The sequence below is a fragment of the Dioscorea cayenensis genome, chromosome 10 (genome assembly GCF_009730915.1).
Source record: "Dioscorea cayenensis subsp. rotundata cultivar TDr96_F1 chromosome 10, TDr96_F1_v2_PseudoChromosome.rev07_lg8_w22 25.fasta, whole genome shotgun sequence".
Taxonomy (NCBI): Eukaryota; Viridiplantae; Streptophyta; class Magnoliopsida; order Dioscoreales; family Dioscoreaceae; genus Dioscorea; species Dioscorea cayenensis.
This window is the reverse complement of record NC_052480.1, coordinates 3,039,496-3,055,313: the sequence shown is the minus strand read 5'-3', so window position 1 is coordinate 3,055,313 and position 15,818 is coordinate 3,039,496. Positions and strand designations below refer to the sequence as shown.

The window sequence follows — 15,818 nt, the reverse complement described above, 5'->3', positions numbered from 1 at the left end:
ATAATAGAAATTTAATATAAATAAAATAAATTTGAACAAGTTAATTTTTCTTTTGTTGGTGAATGAATTTACTTATGTGTTGTTTTTTTTTAATTAATGATAAATTGCTATTTTTTTGGTTGAATAATAGCAAAAGTTACATTCACCATAAGTTCATAACAGTTTTATTTTAGTATTTTCACATTAAATAATTTTTGTTTTTAACATCCTAAAATTACCACATTGTTGTCATAAAAAAATTACCTCATCGTTTATATGCTTTAATAAATTTAAATAAGTTAATTTTGTTTTATATTGATTGTTATATTTGATTTTTTTTAAATTATTTGTCAATTTTAGAAGTTCTACAAACATTAATTTTTTTTAATTTTATTTTCTCTCATTCAAAAAAAGTGTGTATTAATGAAAGTAAATAATAACTCTAATAAAAATAAATATTTTATTACAATATTTTTAGATTTAGAAGTTTTAATAATAGTATTAATATTTGTACAAAAGTTTAAATGCAATAATTAATCATTATTTATATTCAATTATTTTATATATTATGTATTTATATAATGTGGAAATTGATGGGGTTTTTTCTCGAACCGGTCCGGTCCGGCCCGAGGCCCGGCTCAACCCGGTCCTCGGTCGGGCCTCCAAAACGCGCGAGATGTATCGTCTCCAACCTAAAAACCCTAAACCTCAAAGACTTCCAAATCCGAGATCCTTTCCCCAACTTCTCTCCAATTCGATCCCTTGTCCCAATTCCATTCTTCTCTTCAATCGAAGCATCGCTGAAAGGATTTAAGCATTCAATTCCGTTCATTTTGATACCGATTTCTCTGATCGAATAGGATGCCGAGAACCACCACGGTGGAGTGCCCCGGTTGCCCGCCGATGAGGGCTCTCACCACTGATGTCCTTGGGCTTGTCAAAGGTGAGCGCTTTTGATGATTTGATGGATGGTAATGCTTGTTTTTGATGGGATTTTCAGTGGTGGTTGATGGCTTTTGTTGCGGCCTTGCAGTTGTTGAAGTTCGTGAGAAGGTTGGGACGCCTAAGGTTGTGGAGACCTGGGGACCTCCTGATGCTTCGCGCTCTGTGGTTGCAGCATCTCTTGCTGATAGGAAGACTAATCCGGTTGGTTTGATTGCTCAGTAGCTCACACTTCTTCATTGGAAAGAATTTTATTAATTAATGTCACACTGTGATGAAAATTTATCTTTTATGAGCATGGTCGTTGTTGTAGTTGTTATTTTGTGATGTTTGTTAAATTTATATTTCTCTTCATTTGTTCTCTTGTTTCCTTTTTTTTTTAATTGAATTTGGAGTTAATGTTATTCTATCTTTATTGCAGCTTTTGGCTGTTGCAAGGAAAAATGGCTTGGTGAGTTTCTTCTTTGATTTATGGATTCTAAACAACATTCAGTACGCTGTTTATGCTTCTGCTCTTTATTCTGTTTGCCCTTAAAGATTTGTTTTTTGAATTTGGTGTATTGTACGCTTTTATTTATGATTTACAGGTTGAGTTTCTCAATCCCTTGAATGGAAATTCTCTGGCAACGGTGAAGGTTAAAGATTCTGTTTCTTCAGCAACTCCACCGAAGATGAACCTGTTGCTGGATTGCATCTTCTAGGAATGAAAAGGAACTGAGCCATCGTCCAAGTAAAAGTCCATCTCTTAGGAAAACATGCGGAGACAATATTTTCTTGTGTGGTTATATATATTTTCTAGGAGTCCTCTATCACCTCTTCTTTTCTGTTTCAGATTAAACAAATTCCTTATGTGTACAACAAAAAGGAAAAAGCTTGTTTGAGGTCTGTCACAGTAGGTGATGCTTCACCTGGTTCTAGTCATGTTGATTCACCAAGCACATGGAATGTATGTGGGGCAGGTAGTGTGCTATGCTCTTCAGTGGATGGAAATGAGAATTTTGCTCTATTTGGCGGGTGGGTCATATTAGCCCTATTAAACTTTGCTTCTTCCTTAAGCATTGTAGAGTTGGCAGGTCCCTTTGTCGAAAAATGTTTGAGTTATTTGCTTTTTTTTTGAAGTGTGGAATGCTATATTCTCTTTTAATCAGGAAGGGTGTCGAAGTAAATGTGTGGGATCTTGAGAAATGCAGTAAAACCTGGACAGCAAAATCTGTGAGTTTCTAATCCTTTACATGCACATGCAGTTTTGCATGCAATACTCAATTGCCCATATCCTTTTGTAACACTCGTGATGTGTTGCTCTATTTTCCTTTTGAAGCCTCCAAGTAACAGTCTTGGCATCTTCAGTCCAACCTTGTTCACTGCTGCCACTTTTCTAAGCAAGGAAGATCATTGTAAAATTGCTGCAGGCACAAACAACCATCAGGTAATTTGCTATCCATCAGAAAACAAGAGATTATATGTGTTTAGTGTTTAAGCTATACACATCTGAGGATTTGTGATTGAGCTAGCTGAAAAATCTACAAGTTCAAGCTCATAATTTATTCTGTTGATTGTTGCTTTGGGGTTATGAGTTATGGTCCTTCCCCTACTTGTTTGGAATTCATTATGTTTCTAAATTGGTTTCTAGAGAGTTTTACTCTTGGCACATCCGTTTAATTAATATAAATGCCAGCTTATGTGTCATAGTCAAGTGTTTTTATTACAGGTTCGTCTTTATGATATTTCTGCTCAAAGAAGACCGGTTTTGTCTATCAATTTCCAAGAGTCCCCTGTAAAGGTTGTTACTGAGGATCTAGATGGTTATACTGTCTATATACGGACTGGGTGTGGTGACCTTGCATCCTTTGACATGAGAACAGGTAATGAAAATTTTTATCCAATAGAAATTTAGGTTTTTCATTTTTTCTGTTTATTGTCTTCTGTTTGTATTTGGTTAGGACAGGCTTTGCAGTCATATTCTGATGATATAATGAACTAGACTACGCTTCTCTTTTGCTTGTGTTATTCAGTTTCCTGGTGGGGCCAGATAAACTAATGATTTATATGTCACTTTCATTAGAAAAAGCTTCATCAAATTCTTGTGCATTTTGCCAAACAATGTACTGTATATTTGGAAATGCCAATAATCAAAATCTTCTGATGAATTTAAAATTTTCTTTTGGTTTTTTTGATGGTATTAAGCATATAAAGAAGAATCCTGTGAAAGAAATCATATTGTACAATGATTCTCTATGTCAGCTCAGTCCATTACCGATAATGTAGGAGAGTTGTAGGTGAGGCATCATCAGCCATTGTTTTGAGTCTAAGGGGCTCAAACCATACCTGAAGGTTCAACCTTGCAACCTCATATAGGAACACTAATGTCAGAGTTTCTTTGAGTTATTTTTTTATAATGGTCTCCATCTGCGTTATTTTGTCATCTGATTGTCTGTTATGAACGTTGGTTATGAAGTGACCACATACATCTTGTGTTTGTATTATTGTCTGGTCTTAAGATTTTAGAGCACTTCCTTCTAGACAAAAAATTGGCATTTAAGAATAAACACAAAACCGTAGTAAGTTAACGAATTTTTATATTTCATGCATATGATTAAAGTTTCATGCACATACCTAATTAAAGGAAACATAAGGTAGACGTTAAATGTGAAGGTGACAAGGTATTCCATTTATAAGTACTTTTTTATCAAGAGAACCTCCTAAATTCTTAGACTTTGGAGAACTGTTAAACATAGGCCAGTGGTATTCGTCTCTATTAGTTCTGCCATCAGATATAAGGTATAGAGAACATGCTTATTGCCTTATACATGTAAAATTGGTAAATATCACTAGACATAATCTATCTTGAGCATCAACTTGGTGTTATTTTTTGATGCTTTGAGTTCTAAAATTGCATCATGTTAAAATGATGTTGCTGCCGCTGATGTATAAATCATGTATCAATGCATTCTCATGTAAAATACAGTGACTATCTGACTTGAGCATTAATATGGAGTTAACTTTTGATGTTTTGAGCCCTAAAAATTTTGTGCGCCTTTTAAATTTGATCATCAATAAAATTGTCAAACTTTAGATCATGCAAACTTATGGTTATATAAGATGGCGATAGTTCATTAACCATACCTCCTCTTTTGGACACAGGAAAGTTATTGGGCTGTTTTGTGGGCAAATGTTCTGGAAGCATTCGATCTATTGCAAGGCATCCGAGGTTGCCCATAATCGCTTCATGTGGTGAGATTAACCATCATGGCATCTAATCACTTTCATTTAATTTTATGCATCAATCGTTTTAACTGCTATGCTGTTTTAACAAGGAATTTGTCTGTGGTATTGGTTTGTGATAACCAAGGGTTGGTAGCTTTTTTGATTAAAATGGAGATCTACGTTTTTTACCTGAGCATGGTTATGCACTGTCAAAGATATTTTACTAATCTATATATAGTTTTGGCATGACTTTTCACTTATCCATATATGGACACACCAAAAGCCTTACCGGCAACACCAGTAACTCTGATTAACCATCAGTATCTAAATTTTTCTGCTTTTTATTTATATAATTCCGTTTTTCTTATGTTGGGCACTTTCCATGTGCATTGTGTGTGTGGAACTACTATTCTTAATCCTTTAGATAAAACTATCATATGCAAAGAAGTCGTGAAAAAACAGGTAAAATGGTTATATCTAAGTGAGTCTGAACAAATATTTGAGGCATCAGGAAGAAGTTGTAACAAGGAGGACGTGGGCTCAACATCTTTTTGTCTTTTACAGGCCTTGACAGTTATTTGCGTTTCTGGGATACAAAAACACGGCAACTTCTTTCTACGGTATGTTATTGTCCTAATTTACATATGTATGCTGGGTGTTCTGGATCGGATGATAAATGGTATTTAAACATTTTAATTACCTGAATCATTAGACTTGGCGCATCGGTTGTTTTAAAAGATAGGAAGTATGCAGGATTTAGGCTATGTACTTGGAACCCTCCTTAGACCTTGCATTGTAAGAGCCCTATGCCATGGTAGGCGACTGTGTTTGAAAAAGTTGTTATGGTGCATGTTCAAAATAATTAGGGCTATATCTATGTGCCAGGGTGATAAGATATGATATGCTAACTGGTGCTAGTGCTATCTTCAGACTATAATTTTCCAAACTTTGAGCAACATTAAATGTTTTGTTTGGCTTCTTAGCATGTGACCGTAGTGATGTAGAATGCATGGTGTCTATCTATTAATTGCTGACCAATGTATCAGTTGCCAACATGTTATCATGTGATTAAGAAATTTACAAAGTAAATAATACGTCTCATAATATTTGTGATTATTTTTCTAACAAAATCATAAGTATTAGTTGCATGGATTTTTTTTTTTTAAATAACATTTTTTCCGGTTCAATGCTGCTTTCTTTTGGGTTTTGGTGTTCACATTTACTGATTGTTGACTGCAGGTCTTTTTGAAGCAGCATCTTACCAGTGTCATGCTAGATACACATTTCTCTGCTGAAGGTTAGTTTGGCTTGTCTTAATTGACTCAAATCTTATATTCTCAAGTCTGCGTGGCATGCATTGCTTTGAGCGTACTATGGATTACAATAGACGCTTTGAAATGTTCACAGCCGTTAAATAAACTGTTTATGATCTTTATGAAAAAGAGAACAAGCATAGCAAAATGCCGGTGATGAACTCCGAAGGCCTTATGAAGCAGTTAATTCTAATCATGCGGTTATTTTCTTTGCAGAAATTGAGTCTGCTGATCAACCAAGTGATTTGCAAGCAAATGATCATTCAGAAGTTGAAAATGATGAGGAATTACCACCCAAAGTAAGAAGCAAAACTTTTAGAAAAAAGGCACATAACAAAAACAAAGCAGATAAAAGTAAGCGGGAAGCTCAATATGATGAACTGTGGGATGAAGATGAACAAACCACTATTGAGTCCGCGGATGATGATGATGATGAATTGCCGGCGACAACTAAAAGAAGAAAGCCATTAGGAGGAAATGAGAAACGGCCCAAACATAAAAAGAGCAAGAAGAGTATTGGATAATTCAGTAGAGAAGCCATCTTGTTGAATCCATTTTCATAGAGAAGCAAACTGGTTTCAAATCAGCATATCTTCTCCGGCAATGTCTTATTTTTGTTTTGTTAGCCTCATGATCTTTTTGACATTTTTATGATCCCAGCTTTTCTGAGCAAGGCACACTATAGCGGCCAATTGTTTTTTGAACTGTAACATGATTATTGGGTTTATTTATTAATTGTAATGTTGTATGACCTAAATTTAGCCAATTGTTTTACAAACTTTTACAATACCTACCTTGGTGGTGGCTATGATGGATCAGCTACCTATGCCTATTCTTTATGTATTGCTTTTGTAAGATTTTGCTTTATTCTGTAACTCATTGACATTTCTTTCAATATCAAGTTAAAATAAAAAAATAAACCAAGTAATTTTTATTAAAGAATCCAATATTAGACACCGGTGAAGATTTTTATAATCAATTTACCTTAACAAAGGAAAATTGTAATCATGTTTGGTAAAAATGATGGCTTCATCACATGAGCGTCTTGCATTTTTAGTAAGAATGGAACACAGCCTAATTGGCTAAAATGAATAACTGAAAAACAAAAATTCCATTTCCATCAAAGACATGAATATTTTCCAAGATGCTCAAGTGACAACAATGCATTGTGATGCAACTACACAGCATTAAGTAACTCTCACATAGTGGCTAATTCACAGAAACTTATGAGGGACAGGATCAAATTCATCGAGAATTTTGGCCTCTCTTTCCCAACCTGGGCGCAAAACACACATCCTCATCAATCACCAGTACGCACAGACTAAATGCACCTGATGAGCTTTATTTGTGAAAATCTCACCTTTGTTAAATAGGCAGGGTCACAGGAGATATGTTCATCTATCGATCTCAGCTTTCTCGACAACGTCACTAACCTGCGAATGAAGGGAATTTTAAGAGAATATATATATATATATATATGCATTTAGGAATGCATATATATATATATATATATATATATGTATCTAAATAAATACATCCTAGGAAATCATTTAGTCACAGCACTTGGAAGAGCATTGATGTTTCATGAGGAAATATAAAATTGGCTTTAACTATTAATTATCGTAAATAACAGTAAATTTCTAGCATTATACAAGTCAGATATGTTGAGCATCTATGAGTTCCAAACTGAAAAATGTACTAAAATAGTCTTCGTCAAGGCATCTTGATCTAAATTTTCATTACAAAACAAATAACATTTCAGATTAAGTTATCAGTAATTTATATGCTAGTTAGGATTAAACAAGATAACTGGTAAGTAAAACTGAATATCAGATATGGAGCTAAAATAGCACATGTTTATATCATTGAGGCAATGCAGTACCTATGTATACCTTTGGGAATAAATAGGATCATCGAAAACCAAATGCTGCGGCACAATGTCAGCACATGAGATGTTCAAAAAGGCAGGTACAAGAAATTGTTGTAATAAGCTAAACTAAGCGCAGTTGAAATTCAACGAAAGGATTATAATACCTTTGAATTGATGTATCGATATGCTCAATCATGTCACAAGTTTTGTATTGCTCAGGTTCCCTTGAAAACTGACCATTCCATCTTTCTGGTTTATTGTGGCACGAATTTCCCCATCTTGAATCTGAAATCAATTCAAGAAAGAAAAAAAAAAATTCATTTTCAATGTTTGAGAATAACAAAAATCTTAATCTAGTAATGACGGGTGAAATTACCATCTGGAGCACATGCATCTCAGCTTCCTTTGCTGTCTTGAGTTGCACTGTGTTGGCTATATCTTGAAGTGACAAAGTCAAGTATGTCTGGGTTAGTCTCTGGATATTGCGTTTGTATATTGATGCTAAAACTTGTTTGGCCAATCCAAGATTACTATCCTGAAATAAAATTTAACCAGTCCACAACGTCAGAAAGACCACGTAACTTGGCCTTTAAATTCCAATTTTCTTCAAACTGGGAGAACAATTAGAGCCAGTCTGTGCAAAATAAAAAACATAAGACAACCTCAAGCAGTGACAATGACCACTAGATAGCTAACCGAATATGCTGCACAGATTAAATTTAGAATTGACTGAGGCAAGTCAGCGGACAGCCGCATTTAACTCGCCAAAATAAAAATACGTCAAGCAATGGAATGCTCACATTTGGGAACTTCTCCAAATTTGTCTGGATGAACATCTCTAGTTCAAAAAATTTTCCCGCAGCATAGCAACTCGCCAAGTCTATGTACAGCTGACATCAAAGTAAACATATTATACTGATTGGTCATCCACAAATACATGACAACAGAATGAGCAAACACCAAATCTGCAAATTTTGTGATGAGGCATTCATCAAGAACGCAAAATATTAATCTCAGATGTGACTACCTGAGTATAGTTTTTTAAATTTCTCTGGGCAGTCACAGATGTATACATCGGGAATGATGGAACCTGAATCAAAGTATTTTCAAGTTAATAGACAAGGATGATGTAAACATGTGTCACAAAGCTCACAACAAAACAAATTAAAGCTTGAAATGCAAACCATTAATACTAACAAAGTGGTAACTAAAATTTGAAAAGCAATATCAGATATATACATCTGTTTTCATAGAATGACCACATCAGTTATCTTGCATAAGTTTTAGCAGCAGGATAAATACTTTAGCTAAATACCAGAGATATTAATGTCAAAAAATTGCTTCAGCATCCAATAGAAGTAACATAAGGATTTATCATAAAAAATTCAATCATATAACTCCTAGGGAAAGGTGTGATATGTTCATCAAGAGTTCCCAAATAAAAGTTTGGTACATAAATCATCACAAGTGGAAAGGAGGAAAATGAATTTCACCCACTCAAAAAAAATATAAACAAATAAATAAATGAAATGACAAGAAGCAAACAAACCTGCCCATTGTGAATGAGTGAAACAAGAATGTATTTTTTGTACGCTTAAACAGAAATAGAATTTAAACTTGTCATTGGAGCTGTAACAGCCTGTAAGGAACTTAGAGTATTAGCATGTCAGGTTGGTGGAGAAGAGTCCAAAGAACAAGTGCAGCCACATTTTCAAGATATTCCAAAGCTTTGCCCAAATGCTTCAATCCAAAATTGATCATACCCCTATTGAACATAAAACAGGAAAAAGGTTAGAACCTGAGCAATGAAACTAATCACAAAACAACTAGAAATATGCAGCGTCCAAAGGTCAGTATCTAAGTATGGGTGCAATCCTTGTCAATGTTTTGTTCTTTTTGTTATCTCAAATAATAATCACTACCAGTTGCGACAGAGCCTCTATAACTTGATAGAAATATTGTTTCTGAAAAAAAGGTCATTTCGAAGGCTTGGGATGATATTTAGTCTTCAAATCACAGAAATACAAGCAACATCTAATCCTAGCTCAATTATTATAAGACCAATTTATTGAATATCTCCTTAAGTGGTTAAGTTATTCCTACAAACACTAAGTAAATCAAAGCAAGAGATGTTGTGCACATTAGGCAAGGCAGGCACCAAATTACTGAAGCATACCATATTGTGAAAAAATTATCCAGAAGGGATCCTGGACTAGAAGTGACAGCATCCATGGAAAAAAGTTTACTCTTACTGCATCTATTCTAGACAAGTTGGAGAATAATATAAATGGATTTCAAAAAGGCTATCCACTAACCCATAATAGCAATAGAGGAACAGGTCCTTTGGCTGATCAACCTCAAATATATCTTCCTCCAAAATACTTAAACCAGTCTTATAGCACTTTGCTAGTATGCAAAGAAGAAGAAAGTCTGAATGCAGAGTAGTTAGATGCTCAGAAGAAGATTGAAGTTTCCGAACAGCTGTCCTCAAAGGAGCTACTCCCTGTATTGGCACTTGAAGATCCATGACCTGGTCCTTGAATCTCTTACAAACAGATATGACTGTCACAAGCAAGAACAAGTCACATCATGAGAGGTACTAAAGTTGAAAAATAATTAGAAAAATAAGAAGAAATAAATTAGCATGCAGGGGTTAAGGCATGTTGAATATCAGTTGTCCACCATACATTTATCATGCACCAAACGTATCTGTTCCACAGAACAACAATTGATGAAGTCCACAACAGATAAGAGGAATCCATGGGCTTGCTCCCTCGAAATTTGTCCAGATGAGCATGCATCACTAGGAAATCATACAAGAAAATAAAGCAGTTAATCTAACATGCAAGATTTTTTCCATTATTTTTGTTTTATGAAAAGTGCACAACAAATGTCTAATGAAACATAAAAAAGCTTAGGCATCATTAGTCCAAGTGATAACATGAAATGCACTAGAAGAAGTAACAATGTTGAGAAAGGAGACCAGTCTAGACTCTCTTTACTTCACAAATTTAACAAATGTCTAGAACATAACCTCATGGACCACTACTTAAAAGCAGTAGGAACATCAGGCATATATAACTATATACAATTATGTATGAGAAGTTCTATACGCCCATGAAATAGACAAATAACTCGAAAAGAGAAAAATAAGATCATAAGAAAAGGTACAAAATAGGAACATCATCCAAATTCACCATGTTATCTATGTTGGAAGGAGCTAAAAACAATGCTTTCAACTACATCAAGAAAGTATAATTGTCTGTGACCACAATTGTTGTTAACAATAAACAGGAAGTGGTTTGTGACACAAATAGTTAAACACCCTTTCAACCAATTTCTGTAAAATACACAAAGGGTGGTTTAGTTGAAGGTAATTGCAAATCTTTTGGATTTTATGTTTACATGTAATTAGAGTTATATGGATTTGAAAATTCATATGATGATAATTTTAGTTCTTGGTTAGAGAGATTAGCAAATCCAATTCAGAGATTTTGTGTTTGATTAGGAGGATTTGAAATTTTGTATTTGGACAATGAACAAAGATGGAAAACCACATGCAACTGGAGAGTGTTGTAATGGAGAATGAAATGAAGAATATGACTTATTCTCATTTCTTATTTCCAAGAAACATGCTACAGTAGAATATAAGTAAACTAGAAAAATAAACAAACAAATACCAAATTTTGTTACAGCTACCAAATAAAAATTCAGATAACTAAATATAGCACCAGTTAGAGATAGGCAAAGTTCTCCACAAAACCCACGCAAGAATCTCAAAATAACTTTTCACAGAGAAAGAGAAATCAAGAAATAACTAAGAGCTGAAGACACAGGATTATCATCTCTAGAATAAACCTTCACTTTCCTGCAAGTCAACTCTCCTTCAGGTATTGATTCCCCTTGTTATTTATAATGACAAAGAATCACATCATCAAACATAGATTTTTCCTTTTCTTTCTTTCCCTTAATGGTCTCCCATAGATGTAATCCACCATAAATAAGACAACGAAGTGAAAAATCGAAGAAGAACCCTCATCAAGTACCAATCTTTGGTGAATAACAACAATGTCAAATCGAAGAAGAACCAATCTACACTACACTCCGATTCAATAATTCAATTTGCAAGCCATACTGATCAATGCGAGAAGGAAACAATCACAAACAATAAAAATAAAAATAAATAAACAAATTAACTCAGAAACCACCACCCAAGAGGGGCACAAAACCTAGAATCGGAAAAGAAAGAGAAAAAGAATTACAGAAGAAAGAGGTAACCGAGGGAATGTTTAGCAGGGTCGAGCTGTTCCAAGAAGAGGGCAAGACGAGGGCCCTGAGAGGTGAGGTAGTCCTCCGACTGCTTCAGAAGCGAATGAAGGTGCGCTACCTCGTCGAAGCTCCCTGAAAGGCCCTGTATATGCGCCACCATCGCCCCCACCGACTCCATCGAGATCTCTCCCTCGATCGCGAAGAAGAAGAGCGAGAGCTTTCGAGGGTTTTGTCTCTGAGAACCGACTAAGAGGATTTTTATTCTCTTTTTGTGAAAAGACCCTCAAAGTTTAATTTTATTATTATATCATCGTTGTTATGCATGCATACCCTTGACAAATTCGTAATTCTCTAAATACGCCTATACATCTAAATTTATTCATATCTATCAAGGGTGTATATGTAAAAGATATATATCTCCTATAATTTGCTGAAAACCCATTGATTTCTTGTTGATTATATTTAACTTCATGAAATTAATTGACTTCATTTTTTTTCTTTCAAATTGTATATATATATTCAAATGGTTTTTATGTAAAAATTTGATTTAAATTATTCCAATATTATGTTATTTATTTAAGATTTGAGATGACTAGCCAAAGTGTGATGATATTTAATTTTGGGAGGTAAAAATTAATTTTAAATTATATAAAAACATATAATATTAATTACTTTTATGTAGATATTTTATACTTAAATTTTATAAAAATAAACAGTAAAAAATGTCATATAATTTAAACATATGATTTAAACTCAACCATGAAAGCAATTTCATGCTACAAATGTTGATTTAATAGACGAATAAAATACCAATTCTCATATCACAAAATAATTTATCAAAATCATTAGATATTTAATCCTGAGTGTTGCAAAATTATCTTCATGATGGAGATATATATCATTCAAAAGAAGAAGTAAATTTATTTTATTATTAATATTACTGATACAAGGATAGTCTACTCATTTTGAAGAAACAAACAGAACAACCAGTGCATTGAGAAGAGAGACAAAGTTAGCACAACATGCATCCATTATTACATTAGCAGTAATCAATGTAAAAGTAGGGCAAGCTTTACTGAACAACAAACTGGAAGGATTAAGGCAGTTGAAATTTTCTGAGAGTCCTATATGATACTGAAATCTAAATCAAATTAATCACATAATAACATCAACAACATTGTCAGTGATCTTGTAAACTTGCTCATCTTTTATCAATGCCCATCTACATATGTATATCATTTCAAGCTTATATATATATGCAGGTACATTATCAAAATTTTAAAGAAAAATATTTGTAGCAAGAGGGCATTACCCAAACCTACTGCTGGTATTATCCAAACCAAGTCACCAATCAGCCATACAATCCAAAAACACTAGAATCAATATGATTGCAAGAAATCTAACAAAACATCCAAATTAAACCCCCCGATAAGAAAAAAGAAAAAAAAATAAAAAAGAGAAACGAGGGAGGACCTTGAGGCCATCAACGAAGAGAAGGACGTTGAGAATACACTCCTTGAGGGTGGTGTATGACATAGTATTCTTCATCCATGGTGAAATCGAGTGAGATGGAGCGAGAGAGTGGAAGGAAGAGACGATTGGCGGATGAGGTGGAGAGGGTCTGGAGAGAGGGTGGCAGAGGGCGGAGGGGGTGTGGCGGTAGAGGCGAGGTATGGGGGTGAGGAGAAGCATGAGAAGCTTGGAGGTGCCACTCATCGCAGGAGAAGAGAAGAAGATAAGCGTTTTGGAATGGAGTTGTCACATCCCAGCCCCGCCACCGGGCCCGCAGACAGACCGGTCGCATCCAATGGGATTGGGCCCCTATGGGTGCAAGGCCTCAGATTTGATCTGGTCAGAGTCAACCCTAACAAGTAAAATATGAATAGTAATACAAAAACACAAATAGAATAATGAAGACTGAAATAATACAAGTATGGGCTTTAGCAGTCCTACAGGATACAGAGTCATACAAACAGTCTAGGGACTCAGAATATGTCAATAGAATACAAATCTTACTAACACAAAGAGGATCACTACAAAGATGATATCGGAATAGGAAATATGACTCCAAGATACACCCCGATCCTAAACCTAATCTTCTCCAGCGAAAAAAAGGGAATTCACAGAGTGTATGAGCCACAAGGGCCCAGTAGGGTCGCACAAAAACCTAGATAATGCAGAATAATCATAATAATTTACATAGAAATATAATAATCGCCCAGAATACAGAAATAACCAGAAATACGAAAAACACACAGAAAACTGTTGTGTACATCTCCCTGGCTAATAACAGAAATCAACAGCCCGAGGCTGGATCTTTGACTGTGAAGTCGGAACAGAACAGAACAGAATATCAACAGTCGTAGCAGGATCTTCGACCGCAGTCGAGGGGTAGCGCTACTACAGAAAACATGTGCACATGGCTAGGACTTACTCCTCCTAACTGGGCGAGGCAGGAATGGAGATGTACTAAAACCCAGAAATACGAAATATAGATAGAAAATACCGAATAAATAATGCAATTAAATAATTAAATACATAAATAAATTTACAAAAATAATGAAATAACTTAAATACATAATAATTGTCAGAAATATGGAATTTGCGGGTGCGAGAGCCTACCGGCTCCGAAACTACGAAGTTGAATTAAACAAACGTCACGACTAGGGTTTGCTGACGAGATTTAACCAGTCAAAAGAAATTACACTTAGATTATACACTAATGGGCCTGAAGAGGGTTAATCTAAGAAATGAACCACTCTAATACAAAAGGAGAACAAGCACTCTCTAAGACCAACTTTAACAATCCAACACAATTGCAAGACAAAAATGAATAAATGGTACATACTAGCAATTAAATGCTTTCAGGAGCATTAAAGAGTTAAGCTCTTAAAATTAAGCTATGCATATAAAAATTCTCCAGGAAAGCTTTGAAATAAACACCAGCACAAATACTTTCCAAGATTAATAATCAACATTAACACATGATTCAAAATATATAAATCTAAAATTCTAACTTGCACCATGAGCATTTAAATAAACTCTATTATAAAGCAATACTAAAAATAAACTAAACATTAGCATGGACACCAGGATGTGGACGAATTTTCAATGAAAAAGAATTTCTAAAACATGTAATGCATGCATACACACACATACACATATATTTATATATATATATATATATAACAACAAACCATCATGCATGACCATAATGTTTTAAAAAAAAATCAACTAAATTATATCATGGCTGCATACTCACAATATCAAGCTTACAAACATGTAAACCTATATCCAAATAATTTAAAACATGAATGTTAGTCTACATGTCCAGACTTACAAGATGCATATACAAATATCATAATTAAACTATAGACATCCTTTGGTAGTTGCATGCTTGCAAGGATACACAAGAATACAAGGTGAACAAAAATCAAACATGCTTTTAGGTTGCTATGCATGCTTGCAAAATCATGAGAGATAAATAAAATCATAACAAAATAAGGTTGCAGGTTCCATCATTCTCAATGTTACAACATGCACACATAGAGTTTAAACTTAAAATTACAAAGGCATGCTACACATAATAATTCAAAATGACAAAAACACTCCATGACATGAAAGACAAGCTCAAATAAATACTCAGACTTAACATGCTAAAAAAAATATTTAAACAAAGCTTTATCAAGACAAGGATCAAGCTTAACACCAAGCTATAAAATATGAACAAACACAACCAAGATTTAAGAACCAAACAATACAAGAAAAGGCTCCAAACAAACATGAAGCATGGTGTATCTCCATCAAAAACTCAACAACAAGCAAGAATCTAATAAACCAACAACAACAACAACAACAAGGATCACCTACCTCTACACTTGCCGGAGAAAGTTGCTCTCAGTCGACAGAACTCTCAACAATAAGTATGGCTTGATGCAGGAGAAGGAAGAGAAGAATGAAGTTTTAAAGAGAAAAGCTTGCCTCACCAATCATTCACCTCCAATCATGCAACCAAGCATGATTAACTTTAATCATGCCCAAGAAATTAGGCAATAAAGCCAAGAGCATGTGGGGAAGCATGTCGCCAGTCAAACATTCAACCAACTTGGTCAAAGTTTTCTGGTCAGAGTTGAAAAAAAATTTACAAACATTACAGGAGTGACGACGAAGGCGAAGGTATGTGATGGAGGCAAGAGGAGAAATGCGTTAGGGTTTTTGATATGTATATATATATATATACT

General features: G+C 34.5%; 1 protein-coding gene and 1 pseudogene across 1 annotated transcript; one reads left to right on the top strand and one right to left on the bottom strand.

Annotated features, from left to right (window-relative positions):
* The first annotated feature begins 656 nt into the window (after positions 1-656).
* On the top strand, positions 657-6,224 carry LOC120270814 (WD repeat-containing protein DDB_G0290555-like). The gene is made up of 12 exons (XM_039277874.1): positions 657-922; positions 1,013-1,125; positions 1,343-1,372; positions 1,509-1,577; positions 1,754-1,935; positions 2,070-2,133; positions 2,240-2,347; positions 2,630-2,783; positions 4,063-4,152; positions 4,690-4,745; positions 5,365-5,422; positions 5,655-6,224. Exons 1-12 carry the CDS (start codon positions 841-843, stop codon positions 5,960-5,962), a joined length of 1,314 nt encoding a protein of 437 aa, XP_039133808.1. The 5' UTR covers positions 657-840; the 3' UTR covers positions 5,963-6,224.
* A 428-nt stretch (positions 6,225-6,652) lies between these two features.
* On the bottom strand, positions 6,653-15,462 carry LOC120270813 (annotated as a pseudogene).
* Positions 15,463-15,818: the final 356 nt, after the last annotated feature.

Coding starts and splice junctions, on each gene's coding strand:
- LOC120270814 (XM_039277874.1), top strand. CDS start 841: ATGCCGAGAACCACCACGGTGGAGTGCCCCGGTTGCCCGCCGATGAGG. Junction 1,373..1,508: donor TTGCAAGGAAAAATGGCTTG/GTGAGTTTCTTC, acceptor TATGATTTACAG/GTTGAGTTTCTCAATCCCTT. Junction 2,348..2,629: donor CAGGCACAAACAACCATCAG/GTAATTTGCTAT, acceptor TTTTTATTACAG/GTTCGTCTTTATGATATTTC.